General features: G+C 45.7%; 1 protein-coding gene across 3 annotated transcripts in view; it reads left to right on the top strand.

The window, feature by feature from the left end:
- HTT (huntingtin) overlaps positions 1-15,131 on the top strand; it is a 145,984-nt gene that overhangs the window by 37,004 nt on the left and 93,849 nt on the right. For 2 of the 3 annotated variants that reach the window (XM_027071023.2, XM_027071126.2), the window contains exons 9-16: positions 3,265-3,466; positions 4,645-4,692; positions 7,098-7,178; positions 8,527-8,888; positions 11,543-11,666; positions 11,913-12,031; positions 13,824-13,935; positions 14,189-14,326. In XM_027071023.2, the coding sequence (XP_026926824.2) occupies positions 3,265-3,466; positions 4,645-4,692; positions 7,098-7,178; positions 8,527-8,888; positions 11,543-11,666; positions 11,913-12,031; positions 13,824-13,935; positions 14,189-14,326 (1,186 nt within the window). The remainder of the gene's footprint in view (positions 1-3,264; positions 3,467-4,644; positions 4,693-7,097; positions 7,179-8,526; positions 8,889-11,542; positions 11,667-11,912; positions 12,032-13,823; positions 13,936-14,188; positions 14,327-15,131) is intronic. The other variant, XM_027071080.2, reaches the window with a different exon arrangement.

Here is a 15,131-nt window from a genome sequence, read left to right as displayed (position 1 = left end):
GCAAATGATACTGCACAGCACTGAACGAGCATGCAAGACACGATTATCTCTAAATCATATTTTAATCCATTTTCTTTTGGCTGATAGCCATTCTGACTTAAATTGTTTTGAGTAAGAAGTTCAACTCTGCCAATGTAATTTAGCTAACTACGGTATATTTAAATAGAACTTAAAGTAATCCTGAGCCTGGCTAAATTATAAACTGTAAAGTAAGTGTGGGCAAAATATAGATACTTTAAAAAATTTTTTTATTTAAAGTTTGTTTATTTTGATAGAGAAAGCTCACGCAGGAGTCGGGGAGGGTCAGAGAGAGAGGGAGAGAGAGAGAGAATCCCAAGCAGGCTCCATACTGTCAGATCAGAGCCTGATGCAGGGCTTGATCTTAAGAACCTTAAGATCATGACTTGAGCCAAAATCAAGAGTTGGACGCTTAACTGAGCCACCCAGGCCCCCTGGATACTTTTAGATATGCAAGAACTTAGTTTGCTTATCATTGTATGCTTTTTGAAAAACTTATTGGAAGGTGTATTCCAGCAAAATGAGAAATAGCTACAAAAAAAGAGGAAAGCCTGAAATCCATAAGCCAAGACCTAACAACCCAGAAATGTGGTAGAAGTATTGTAGGAGGGACTGGTGAGCAGCACACCATCCAGATTGGGAACGGGGGTTGGAGGAGCTCCACGAAACTGCCCACAGCGAATGTCAGGATTAAGAAGCTGGGAAAAAGGCGCGTGTATGTATTTACAAGGAGGGGAAAGAGCAGTGAAGAGCAGTTCTAGGAGAACCAGGAAGATTCATTAAAGGGTGTTATGCTCCAATTACGAAGCAAATTCCAGTGTCAACTAATTTTAAGCAAATCTTGGATTATGAGAAAAGAGAATCTGTTTATTATCTTTGGGACATTTTCTTTTAAGTGACACAGCACTAGTAAAAATGAAATGTTTCTTTTTGGGTCCGGTCACACGAACGGCCTTTGCAGTAAATAGTGTGTATGTACACATGATAAGATACATGCTGGAGTTTTTTTGTTTTTTTTTTTTTTAATTTTTTTTTTTTTTCCAACGTTTATTTATTTTTGGGACAGAGAGAGACAGAGCATGAACAGGGGAGGGGCAGAGAGAGAGGGAGACACAGAATCGGAAACAGGCTCCAGGCTCTGAGCCATCAGCTCAGAGCCTGACGCGGGGCTCGAACTCACGGACCGCGAGATCGTGACCTGGCTGAAGTCGGATGCTTAACCGACTGCGCCACCCAGGCGCCCCCATGCTGGAGTTTTAATATTTATTTGCGTTAATTTATTTTTGAGAGGGAGACAGAGCATGAGTGGGGGAGGGGCAGAGAGAGGGAGACAGAATCTGAAGCAGGCTCCAGGCTCCAGCTGTCAGCACAGAGCCCGACACAGGGCTTGAACTCACAACCGTGAGATCATGACCTGAGCCAAAATCAAGAGTTGGACGCTTAACTGACCGAGCCACCCAGGTACCCCTTCATTCCATTTTTAGACTCAACTTCTAGGCGAAGCACATATGATTTAAATAGTGTTACATAGTATGTAAATGGTATAAATCTTAGTATGAAGTACCGAGGGGCGCCTGGGTGGCTCAGTCGATTAAGCGTCCAACTTCGGCTCAGGTCATGATCTCACGGTTCATGGGATTGAGCCCCACGTTGGGTTCTGTACTGGCAGCACAGAGACTGCGTGGGATTCTCTCTCCCTCTCTCTGCCCCTCCCCTGCTTGCGCTGTCTTTATCTATCTCAAAATAAATAAACATTTTAAATAATTAATAATAATAATAGTATGAAGTAATGATGCTAACAGAATTGGGGAGGGGGTAGATGAGTAAAGGAAGTGTGAAGTGCTTATTTCTTCATTTTACATAGAAAGTTTGTCGAAAATAAATGGCTTCAGAAATCAAGGTAGAAGCCGATTATCGTGAGCAGGGTGCAGCGACCTTCCTCTGCAGGGCCAGCTGTTCAGCTCTACCACCGCGGCAGGAGGGCCACCACGGACGATAGACGTGGCTGTGCACCCCCCACCCCCCATCTGTCCAGAAACAGGTGGTGGGCAGGTTTGGCCCGTGGACTGTAGTTGGTAGACCCGAGGCCCGTGGTGATAGAGGCTGTCCTCAGAAGAGCTAGACACAAATGATAAAAAGAAGCTGCCTCTGAGATATTTACTTTTTGTTTTATCCCCTCTGTACTGTTTTTTTTTTTTTTAATGTGTATTACTTTTAGGATATTAAAGGTAGCTCTGCCCAATTCACCAAATAAACACGCAGGGTGCCAGTTAAATTTGAATTGCAGAGAAATCGTAAATAATTTTGTGGTGTAAGTATGCCTGAAATTGCACAGGACAGAGTTATGCTGCAAAATTATTCATCTAAGATTCAAATTTGACAGGGTGCTTAGTATTTTGTCCGGCAACTCTAATTAAAGGGAAAGAGAGGGGCACCTGGCTGGCTTAGTCGGAAGAGCATGTGACTCTTGATCTTGGGGTCATGAGTTTGAGCCCCACGTTGGGTGTAGAGGTTACTGAAAAAAATTAACTTAAATTAAAATTAAAAAAGAAATAAAGGTAACAGAGTGCAGTGTGTTCATATAACGTAATATAGTATTAAGAGCACTAGGAAAATTGGATGCGATGCTTTTAAAATGAAACTCTTGGGGTGGTTGGTGGCTCAGTCAGTTAAGCATCCAACTTCAGTACAGGTCATGACCTAGAAGTTGGTGGGTTCGAGCCCCGCATCGGGCTCTGCGCTGACAGCCCGTAGCCTGGAGCTTGCAGCCTGCTTCAGATCCTGTGTCTCCCTCTCGTTCTGCTCCTCCCCAGCTTGTGCGCGCACTCTCTCTTTCTCTCTCTCTCAAAAGTAAATGAATAGACATTAAAAACAAGGTTTGGAAACTTTTTTTCCGTGGTGCTCAGGACAGTGCCTCTTGCATTGATTGTGAGACCAGCTGCAGTTGCCACGGACGGGAGCTTTCTTCTCCCTTCCTGCTCGCTGGTTGGGCAGAGGCAGGTCTTCATTAGCCTGTGTGGCACTTGTGGAAGTGCCTCATTTTTGTAAGGAGTTAATCTGACCATGGACAACGTGCCAGGAATTTAGAACACAGCACGGAAGCCGTGACCACGTTGGTAGACGTGATGGAGACGTTTCTAGGGGGAGAAATTAAGGCACAAATTTGCTAACATAAGACTCAAAAGCAGTGAACCCTACGACACATTTTAGAGACCATGCTGATGACACTCGTCCCTGTGTTTCCAGGTTTACGAACTGACCTTGCATTACACTCAGCACCAAGACCACAACGCCGTGACTGGGGCGCTGGAGCTCCTGCAACAGCTCTTCAGGACGCCCCCGCCCGAGCTCCTGCAGGCCTTGACCGCGCCGGGCGGCGGGCAGCGGAGCGGCGTGCAGTATGGGCCCGGTGGCCGGAGCCGCAGCGGCAGCATCGCGGAGCTCCTAGGTATGTTCTCCGGCGGTCGTCCCGCGACGCCCGGCTTCCCTCACCGGACGGGCGGCCGGCCGGCCGGCCCGCCCGCCCTGTGCCGAGCGGGGCGCCCTTCGGTCCCTCAGAAGCCTAAGCTGTAGACAGGAAGACGGAAGTGTGGAGAGGTCAGGTGACAGAACGAGGCCTGCGTCTAAGGCCGGCTTCTCGACTCTGACCCGGCTGCCTCCACATGCCATCTCATCCATCGTGAAACGAAAACTGTAGGGAAAGTGTTTCCAGGACCCTCGTGTCGCGGCCCAAGATGGGATCTTCGAGTCTTTGTAGGGGCTTTAGAGTTCGTTTCTGCCCTTGAGGGCAGACGTTAGGAAACCCCTTCCTCTGCCCCCCCCCCCCCCCCCCCCCACTCTTCTTTAAGCCTTTGGGGACGGGGCCCTAATCCCTGCACGGTGCTGCCCTGCAGACTGACCGCTGGTTTTCCTCCAGCCCCGGTGGGCCCTGTCTGACCTGGAGTTGCCCGTGGGAGCTGGAGTAGATGGGGACCCCGAAGCGTGGCCTCTAGCACTGGATCTGGCACAGAGGAGGCTCCTGTGGCTTTTGCTGACTCCAGGCTTCACCTGGGCCCGGCGGCGTGTGGTCGATGTAGCGCAGCGCGTGTGTGGCACGGCCTTTGCTCACGGCGTTGACAGCCGAGAGGGTGTGACTGGAGGCCCAATTGCTGCCTCGTTCGAACATAAATGTTTGCCTGAACCATGAGCAGAAAATGAGAATGTGCCTGTTCACGGCCCTGTGTACTGAAGAATCCTTTCCTCTGTGGAATGCACACCTTACGAAAACACTTGCCGGAAATACTAATTTCTAATGATTGTTTCCAGTGAAAATTTATATTTGATTATTAATTGACCAGATAATGTGAGATTTCTAATGTCTTTCATTTGACTTTTTAAATGCACTTTATTTGAGCTTCTTTGGTATTTTAGGGCCCATCTTTAGATCTGTGTATTTGAACGTTGATATAATTTTCATGTGTCAAAATTAAAGCGTTGTGCTGTGGTGGTTCAGCACTGCCTGTGGAAATATGTTCGTACATTCTCTAGTTTTAAAACTGAATCGAGCTTTTTGAAGATTTTCAAATTCCTTCTGGATTTTAACAGCTTGTCACCTTACTTTCATCTGTCATTTTCTGTGATTTACAGCCGGAGGGGGTTCTTCATGCAGCCCTGTCCTTTCAAGAAAACAAAAAGGTGATTATTTCAGAACTCAGAGTCTTATGTTGGGTCTCACTGCTTTTTCTGTATTTCTGTAATGCCTTCGACTGTGCCTGTGTCTCTTCTCAGCAGAGTGATTGTATTTATAAACATTGCTGGAATCTCATAACTGGGCCTGAATGGTTCTGTAGGGTGGCCTTGGAAAATTGCTTGTATATCAGAATCGTTGTGTCATAAATTTCTAATGCTTTAGGTCAGGGGTCAGCAAACTTTTCCTGTAAAGGGCCTCTGGTGGGCCTTCCTGTCTCTAATCGGTTCAGCTCTGCCTTTGGGCGGGAGGCAGCCGTAGCCCGTAGCCGTGGCCTGTGCTCAGCAAAGCTTTATTCACAGGAAGGGGCCTGTCCTGGTTTGCCTACTCCTTCATAGAGTCTGTGTTACGTTTTATAAAACTAACTTCCTTTTCTGTGAATTTTGTTTAGTATTAGTCAGGAATGATGTCTGCCTAATTATTTGGTTAATTTGGGCCTGATTATCATTTTTTCAACCCTATTTAGCTTTGTACATGCCGGAACGTTCTGATGCAATTTGTTTCTATTAAATCACAGTGTTTTGGATCTGTAGTGTGATGGTTTTGGTGCACATTAACACTTTACGACACCAAGTATTTTATTTTCTGGTCTGGATCTCCATAGGAAAGAATTGCTGCCATTTTCTGTTTCGAAATCTTAAAAGACTAATCTTTTTTTTACCATTTCTTGAGGTATAATTGGTATACAACATATATTTTTTGAGTGTTTGAGAGCCTAATGCCTAATACTGTTTGCAGTATCGAATGGGATCTCAACAGGAATAATATTCTACCTTGACTGGATTAAGTAAACATTTCCTAGAACTTAGAATCAATAATATTTGGGCCATGATAGTGGCATACTTGATCAGGTTTGGGATTGTGGTGAAATACCGAGATTGTTTGAAGGCCACGAGGCTTCCGGGAAAGGGACTTTTCAGGCAGGTGGCTACGTTGCTCTGAGACTTGCCTGATTGCTTAGTCACCTTCCCTGCACAGGTGGCTGACTCCCATCACTGAGATGAGTTGTTTCCTTCTGGCCAGAAGGTTGTTGTGTCCTCAATATCTTTTTTGTTTTTCTACGATTTTGTTTTGTTTGTTTTCCTTTTTCATGGGGAACCTGTGGTTTTTAAGCTTTTTTGATATAGTTGCAGAATCCTTTTTTTCAAGTGAGATCTGCAAATCTGTGGGAGACAGAAGCAGAGTGGATGTTGAATGTAGGATGGCAGGGCGGGGGTGCAGCAGCCTTGACCTTGCACCCTTTGAGGTGGGCTCTTTGGGTCAGAGTGGCAAACCCCTGATTCCAAAGACAGCGACTGCCCTCATTAACACCCAAGTGCACAGGGTGGAATTTTAATTTGCTTCCTCAAGGTAAACCACTTGCTCTGTAATAAAGGACTCTATTAGTAGATTAATCAAGTTGCCATGTTAATTTTATCTAGAGTTTGGGTATCCTTTGCTTTTTCTTTGCCTTTTTTCCCCCTTTAATGTCATATCTGTATAGATTTCTGGACGTTATCACACCTAGGGCCTATTTCTTGAAGAGTAGTGAAGTTAGAAGTCAGAAATTGCCAATAATGACTTCTATAGTGTCATCTAATGACCTCTGAGTAATGTAACCATAATGATTTAATTAGTCCAATTAAATCGTTACGGCTTTTTTCTTTTTTCCTACTAATATGCTATAAATTGACATAATTTGGAAACCACGAACTGATAAATGTATTTTTAGGACTGTGCAGAAGATGAACCTTATCCCATCCTCCCAGATCAAGTTCTGATTGTCAGCCACAGAGTCTGGCAACTTAAAAGAGAACAGAACAGGAGAATAGGAAAAGAGAAAAGAGAAAAGAGAACAGGAAAGACCTTCAGGGTCTTTCTGTTTTGTTTTTGAACTCTTTTTGTTTTTAAGTTTTTATTTTAATTCCAGCTGGTTACCACGTAGCACTATGCTAGTTTCGGGTGCATCGTAGTTACATATGTGCTCTGGTTGCCAACAGAATTGGTTCCAGCCATAGCTAACAATCTTCAAGATTAAATAATAATATAAATTATTAAAAAAACCAGGTCTAAGTCAGTAAATACTTATTAATTATTAAAATATTTGGTGTTACAGTTTGAGAATCATTGCTTTTAACTTTGTTCCATGTAGGTTTATTGATTTTAATAATATCTAAATATCATATTGTGGCTTCTTTGTGTTTAGCACACTAGACGTATAAAAATACTTTTATTTAAAAATATATTTCATATACTCTTATATGAGAGAGTGAACTAAATATGCTTATGATTTGCCGCTTAGAATGTGCATCTGTTTGATTTTTAAAGTCCTTCGTGTAGCAAGCTTAAGGACTCTTGCTACATCATTTCCTAGGGAAAATGCTCTTCGGAGACGCAGCAGCCTTGGAGGATGACTCCGAGTCCAGGTCGGAGGGCAGCAGCCCCGCCTTCGCAGGTAGCTCTGAGGGAGGGGCAGTGGTGCTCCCCTCCCTCCTCTCTACTGGCCCCTTCCCTGCACCTTCCCTACCCCTGTCCTGCCCCTCCTGAGGGGTAGCGGTGAAGCCAGCTCGCTCGAATGGTGGCTAACCCATGCTTCTTTTCGAGCATTTACTTTGAAACGTGTCTCTGTGTTTTCTTGCATCAAATACTTGCTATTTTCCTTGGTTTAGGCTCTTTTAAAATTAGGTTTATGCTCCCTGAGCATAAGTCTTCTTATGTAGTAGGGGATGGTAGGTAAGTGTCTCATGAATTACAGGGATTGTGAATGGGATTAAAATTGTGGATAGTTTAACTTGAAAGAAATTTACATTTCTTACAGATTCTTTATTCACTTTATGAGTGATAAGTGTTGCTTAAGATACTAATAACTGGATTAAATGAGAGTGGTTTGGATTGTACAGTCCTATCCAAAAGATTATTTTTAGACAGCTGAAATAAGGCTAAGGTATTTGGGAAGGAAAATCTGAAAAATTCCAGTGGTGATTATTTATCTATTCACTTGTACAAAATAGAAATAGATTTTTTTTTTTTTAGTTACAAAAACAAAACAAAATTACAGCCGTCTGCAGTATTGTTGAGGTCAAGGGCTCACTGGCCCTTGGGGCCTCCAGGAATGACCCCTGGTAACAGCTTGGCGTAGATCTTCTGCTAGTGAATTTTATGTGGTGTGTGTGTGTGTCTTTTTAGTGGGAATTAAAAAAAAAGCTAGGAAAATGCTCTGCGCATTGGCTGGACAGGAGGGTAGGACTGGCTTAGCGGTCTTGAGCAGGGTCTGGGGAGAAGGAAAGCCCACCTCACAGAGACGGTGACTTTCTGTCGTTTCCGAGCCCTGCTGGCTGAGAGTGCGCAGACGCCCCGCCTCGCATCCCAGGCCAGGCCGCCTGTGAATCACAGAAATCTTTATGTGTGGCTCCAAGCCCTGGCTGGAGCTGTTGCTCAAGGACTTGAAGTGGTTATGTTACTGAGCGTGCTTCAGGTTTTACAGTGAAATCCCACTTCAGAATATTGACAGCATTTAAAACTATCTGCTGAGAATCCTTATTTTATTAATACGACAGGGTAAGAGAGTAAAAAAAGGTAAGTCAAGAATACAGTGAAACACAATTTTAGTCATGTTTGAAGAATGCACTGTTGTCTTGCTTTTGAAATATACTAGTTCACATTTTCATGGTATTTCATGATTTTTTGCAGTTGAAACATTTGGTGACAGTGAATTTGGGGGTATTTTGTGAACATTTGATTTCAACGTCCCTGTTGAATGTTTTTCCTGGCCCTTTGAGGAATGAGTGTTTCTTTGTCTTCAGCCTCAGTCAAGGGTGAGATTGGTGGTGAGCTGGCGGCCTCTTCTGGAGTCTCCACTCCTGGCTCCGCCGGTTCAACTGCCGACTCCGTGGGGCACGACATCATCACCGAGCAGCCCCGCTCACAGCACACGCTGCAGCCGGACTCGGTGGATCTGACTGGCTGTGACTTGGCGAGCGCTGCCACCGACGGGGATGAGGAGGACATCCTGAGCCACAGCTCTAGCCAGATCAGTGCCGTCCCGTCTGACCCAGCCATGGACCTGAACGATGGCACCCAGGCCTCCTCCCCAGTCAGTGACAGTTCCCAGACCACCACCGAAGGGCCCGATTCGGCTGTGACCCCTTCAGACAGTTCTGAAATTGTAAGTGGGTGCAGAGGGTGCCCCAGTTTCTGCAGAGAGGCCTCGCCTGGAGGCCCAGACCCAGACCCTCCTGCCTATTTCCCTCTCCCCATGTGACTCACTAGTGAGAGTGCACAGGTCAGCAGCTTAGGTCGTTAATGGAGAGTTCAAACCCACCTGAGAACCTCACTGAAGGAAATGGCTGAGTGGCATTTGTGTTGAACACGGAGGTCAGAAATTAGGTTAGTTGATGATATGAATGTTGCTAAAACTGCATTTTACATTCTGTAAGAACTTGTTGGGCACAGATCAAATCATTATTTAGTAAATCCATACGGAGCCTGTTGGTAATAGATCTGTGGTCTTAATGCATTGTAATTAAAAACATTAATGCTGTGCATTATTTTAATATTTTTTGGCTTTTCAAAACCTCTTACAACATATCCCATCTTATAGAGCATGGATTTAAGTACTTCTGATCTCTGAGCTAGTGGACAAGAAACACTTCGGGGATGGTCTCATCAAAAAGTTCAGGAAAAGTTTAGACTGAGTTTGACACCCCATTTTTTTTAAGCAATTTGTACTATTAAGTGTTCTGTTACTAGTTCATAGATTTTATTAAGAACTTTTTTTTTTTAGCTTGGATAAATGCAGAAGCATTGAATGACAAATCAGGAGATAAAACAGTCGCCTGTCCCTACTAAGCAGTTGTCGAGTTGTCGTGTGCTTGGGATTTCTGATGGCCACGCAGATTAAGTTACTTGGGTAGAGAAGGGAGCTCACTCCCAGTTAGGGTTTTAACTAGAAAACCTGGCCCCAGAGGACAAATAACTGGACCAGTGGGTAAGAAAAGCACGAGCAGGTTCTGACCAGTATGCAGGGAGGGGAAGGTCGGGGAGAGTGCTGGGTCAGGAGCAGTGTGTTAAGTGGGTGGGGCGGGGGGAGATTCTGGTGTGTGTTTATTGCACCAGTTTCCATGGGTATCTTGCCTCTTCACAGTGGATCATTTCTGGTGAATTTGTTAGAAATAGGAGTGAAGGACCATAGGGGATTCTGAAAACTTCTGGTCTCCCGAGGTTACCCAGTGGTTCACTGCGTAACAGTGCTGGGAGTAGGGCCTCTGCGGGTCTCTCTGGCCTGTAGAGAATGAACATCTTTCCTTGATAATTTCCACATTGGTGTAGTTCTTTCTAGTTTATGAGGTACTTCCATGTCCCATACGTAATCATTAATTATTTGCTGAACAAATACATGGAGCGCCTGTTAAGCTCCAGGGATTGTTCCCAAGCTGGGCATAAGTAGAGGGCACAACATGCAGAACTGCTCGCAGAAAGCTAACATCCTAGGGTGGGAGTTGCAGAACTCCATATGGGGCCGGACAGCGAAGATCTTTGGCTTTCTGAGCCATACTGCCTGTGTCACATAGTCCTCTCTGCTGCTGTGTGAAAGCGGCCATAGACAGTATGTCAATGAACTAGCATTCCAATAAAACTTCATTTATAAAAACAGGTGGCGGGCCAGGTTTGGTCCTTAGGTCATAGCTTCATCGTCCCTATTCTAGAGCGTGTGCGTGTGTGTGTGTGGGGGGGGGCGGCAGATAATAAGCCAATAATCAGTCAGTACGTAAATAAATAGGTGGTGATAAGTGCCACAGACGGAAGAAGCAAAGTGAAGGGGCTGGGGAATTTCCTCGTGAGACAGCTCAGCGTGGTGGTTCAGGGGCCTGTTGCAGGGAGCCACCAGAATGTGGACCTGTCGTTGACTCGCTGTGCAGTCTGGGACACTTGTGTCCCCTTTTGCCTCAGTTTTCTCATCCATAGATTGAGGACAGCAGTACTTGTGCCTTAAGGCTCACGGAGGTTACAGGAGCCCAGACGTGTCAAGTGCTTTTTGATCCTGCCTGGCATGTAGTGAGATATTGAAAAAGTATTGGTTTTTGTCATGGTAGGATTTCTCATTGTAAGTTTTCTTTTTTTTTAACTGAGGTAAGGTTTTTTTTTTTTTTTTAATAAACTAAGTAGGATAGTGGAGGAAATTGTTTCTTTTCTGGGTTGTTTTTGAACATGTAGCTTGACGTTTTTTATTTAATTGTAAGGATTTGGAATGACTTTTTAAAATGATACAGAATTTACTTCAGTAATTACTCGTGTACTGAGTGAGGTTCCATCATTCAGTTTTTCAGGCAAATTACATGGGATTTCAAGTGAATGTGAATATTTTATTTTGCAATATGGAATCATAATCCAAGTTTTGGCTAAGTAGATGACATACTGTGTCCAGAACTTAGTTGATTTAGTCCTAGCAGCTTCGAAGCTTAACCTGGTGTAGTGTTAGGTTTTTGTCTAAAAGATTTCCCTCATTTTTGACTTACTATAAAATTTTCTTGTAAAGACAAAGATTTTTTTTTTTTAATGTCAAAAAGAGAAAATTTCAGATTGGAATTTATTTTGAATTTTTATAGCTGTGAAGCTTTTTATAACGTAGTAGCAGTGTGTGGTCAGCGAACTGGATTTTATGTGCGTGCATGTCTGTGCATTTAAGGAAATGACCTTTGTGTTAGTACATAAGATGCGGTCCCTGTGATTTCTGGCTGTGCCTTTGCCTACCCATGTTGGAGAGCCTGTCCCTCGGTGACGTCCCATCTGAACCTTCACCAGCCCTCTCGAACCATGCAGGTGTTAGATGGGGCCGACAGCCAGTATTCGGGGTTGCAGATCGGACAGCCACAGGACGAGGATGAGGAGGCCGCGAGCATTCTTCCGGAGGAAGACGTAGATGCTTTCCGAAACTCCGCAGCTGGTACGTGGACTTCCGCGGTGCGCTATGGTCTTGTTTTCGACCCCAACGTCTCAGTTTTACTGTGGCTTCCTAGAAGATGTCTTTGTTTTCTGAGTTGTAAATAGCAGATGAGGAACATCAGTTGAGGAATGACTGTCCTTTTTCTTGATCTAAGTCCTATACTTTCATGTGGGCTTTGTGTAAAAATGTATATTTGCTATTTAATTGGAAACTTGTCACTCAGTCCCAATCTCTCTGATTTTGAAGCCCTTCAGCAAGCACATTTATTGAAAAGCGTGGGCCACAGCCGGCGGCCCTCCGACAGCAGTGTGGATATGTTTGTCTCAAGAGACGAAGCTGCCGAAGCAGGAGATCAAGAAAACAAGGTGAGGTAGTGAGGCCTGAGCCCACTCAGCATTCTGAGCTCACGTGAACGCTTCAGACCGCCGTGGCTGCTGTCTGTGTGCTGTGCTCCCAGCTTTCCCATCTCTGAGCTCCTGCTCAGCCATTTCGCCTTAAGTACTGACCTCTTCCTAGGTGTGCTCTTCCTTTCTGCCTCCCTAGGTGCACCCCAAATCCTTGAGAATTGCCTGAAGGTCTGCCTCACTGAGAGTCCTTCCCAGACAGACCTGGCTCACACCGATTGGGCCTTTCGTCTGATGGCCACGCATAGTCTTGCAACCTGTCTTGGTTTTGTTCATTTAATTGATTTGTTTATTCATGGTGGTAAAATACATACGGCAGAAACTCTGCCGTCATCGCACCGCAAAGCGGGCAGCTCAGGGCACAAGTGCTGCACGTTGCACAGCCACCACCCTCCAGCCCGGAACTGTTTCCATCTCCCCAGACGGAAACTCCGTCCCCATTAAGCACTAACTGCCCCCGCCCCCAGCCCCTGGCTCCCACCCTCTGCTTTGTGTCTCCGTGGATGTGACTCCTCCAGGAAGCTCGTATCAGTGGGATCACGAAGTCACAAAGTATTTGTCCTTTCGCGACTGGCTTATTTCACTTGGGATGATGTTGTCCAGGTTCACCCGTGTGGTGGCGGGTGTCAGGATGTCCTTCCTTTCTAAGGCTGAGTGAGGTCCCGCTGAACGTGTGCACCACATTTTGCACATTTTGCTTCTCTGTTCCTCCACTGATAGACACTTGGGTTCCATCTTCCGCCCGTGCAAATGATGCTGTGTGGACCTGGGGGCGCGTGTGTCTCTTCAAGACCCTGCTCTCAGGTCTTTTGGATGTGATGTGTCCCCAGAAGTGGAATTGCAGGACCACACGGTAATTCTAGTTTTAGGTTTTTCTGAGGAACCGCCACACTGTTTTCCGCAACGGCCGCGCCATTTTAGGTTCCTGCTGACGGCGCCCAGGCTTCCAGTTTCCCCACATCCCCGTCAGCACTTGTTATTTTCTGATTTTTTTTGACAGCAGCCATTCTGTAGGGTGTGAGATTGTAGATCACCGGGGTTTTGATGTGCCGTCCCCTATGATTAGTGATGTTGGGCATCTTTTCATGTGCTGACTGGCCATTTATATGTCTTTGGAGAAATGTCTATTCGAGTCCTTTGCTCAGTTTTTAATCACATTTGGGTTTTTGTTGTTGAGTTATTCATTGAACTTTTTGTAAAGTATCTCTGAATTGCTTACTTTTTTACACGTAAGCGTCTTCCCAGTTAATTTTAAATTCCTTGAGGGCGAGAAAGGGCGTTCTGTACTTAGTCCCTCTGTAGATGCTCAGTCATCCTGTGGACTCAGCACTTCCTTCCAGGTCCCCTCTGAGCCAGGTCTGCTCCCTCTCGGCTTTGGGCATTCCTAGGGCTCTTCCTCTGTCTAAGTAGCTTCCCCTTGTGCTGCAGATGATGGCTCATGCCGTCTTTTCCCGAGTAGCCTCCTGATGCCAGGTCTCAGCTGCCTTCTATCCCGCGTGCCCTCCCTGCACGCTGAGCTCATCCCTGCCATGGCCCACGTGACCCCGTGTTAGGCCTGCCTCTGATCGCTCTGATCCTGCTCCGCCATGATCTGTGAGGTCAGGCTTGTGTATGATGGAGATGGGTGTCTCTGTATCCCCAGCGCCCGGCATAAGTGCTGCTCTGGAACTATTTGTTGAATGCACTGATGAATGAATGTATTGGTTCCTTGATTACAAGACGGACAACAAAGTGTCTTGTTTCTCTGTTGTAGCCTTGCCGGATCAAAGGTGACATAGGACAGTCTACCGATGACGATTCTGTTCCTCTTGTCCATTGTGTCCGCCTTCTGTCGGCTTCGTTTTTGCTGACTGGGGAGAAGAATGGTACGTATATAGCAGGGCAGGTCCAGCATTGAAGGAAATACCTAGGTTTCAAGGTCAACATGGTGACCAGTTTGTCCCTCGTTGTGCAGCAAAGGGAGGAAGTAGAAGCTGGGCGTGAGCTCTGGTTTTGGCTGACCCACGGGAGCGGCGAGGGGACACTGAGGGAGCTGGGTTACTGGGTTTAGTTTGTTTACGTGGCCACCGCATGTTTACCGCCTTGAAGCCGAACGTGACCGAGGTGGTTTCTTTGCAGTGTTGGTTCCGGACAGGGACGTGAGGGTCAGCGTGAAGGCACTGGCACTGAGCTGTGTGGGAGCCGCTGTGGCCCTTCATCCTGAGTCTTTCTTCAGCAAACTTTACAAAGTACCTCTTGACTCCGTGGAGTACCCTGGTATGTTGAAAGTTCACGCCTCATTCCTCATGTTGAATCAGTACTTGGAGAACTGTTTCAAATCATCTTGGCTATGTTAGTTTCAGACTGATCTGCTTTTCGAGTTACTTGGTGGCATTTGAACTGTGTTGTAGCTCTATTTAAAACACAGGACTGGTGATGTTTTTAGCTTTCTGGACTCCGTGTGGATGCCGTGTTCAGTGTGAACACACGTGGCGAAACGATAGAGAGCTGGGAGCGTAAGCGCCAGTTCACATACATGCTGCGTGTATACCCAAAGCACAAGTCGCGTATAATCCAAATTGCTTTGGGTCACGCTCAGCCAGGCCAGATGTGCACACTCAGAGACAAGTGGGACCTGAGACCAGCAGAGAACAGCAGATCCCGTCTCCTGTAGCACACGTTCTGGGACACACTCTCATGTTGGAATAAATGGGGGAGGAACCGCACTTCTAAAATTGTCCTCCCGTGTTCCCTCCCTTTCTTTGGGCGAGGGGACACACTTGGGCTCTTGAATTCATATTAGGTAAGTGTGGACTGGTCTGAGTTTCTCTCATCTTTTTTTTTGAAGTGAAATCTTGGAATTTTGATTACTGACTGGCAACCTGGAATTAGAATCCAGAAAATCTGTGCGATATCGAGGCTGTGATGAAGCTGGAATCTTTAAACCCCAAAATAGTTTCTACCACTCACGGTTGCTATATTCAAGTCTTTTCTAGATTTGGATCGCCCCCCCCCCCTTTTTTTTTCTTTCCTAAGAATTAAGCTTTTATTCTGAGTTAGAAAATTGACAGTCGGGGCCTGC

The sequence above is a fragment of the Acinonyx jubatus genome, chromosome B1 (assembly GCF_027475565.1).
Source record: "Acinonyx jubatus isolate Ajub_Pintada_27869175 chromosome B1, VMU_Ajub_asm_v1.0, whole genome shotgun sequence".
Classification (NCBI taxonomy): domain Eukaryota; kingdom Metazoa; phylum Chordata; class Mammalia; order Carnivora; family Felidae; genus Acinonyx; species Acinonyx jubatus.
The sequence above is the reverse complement of the archived record's forward strand: the minus strand, read 5'-3'. Positions and strand labels throughout refer to the sequence as shown.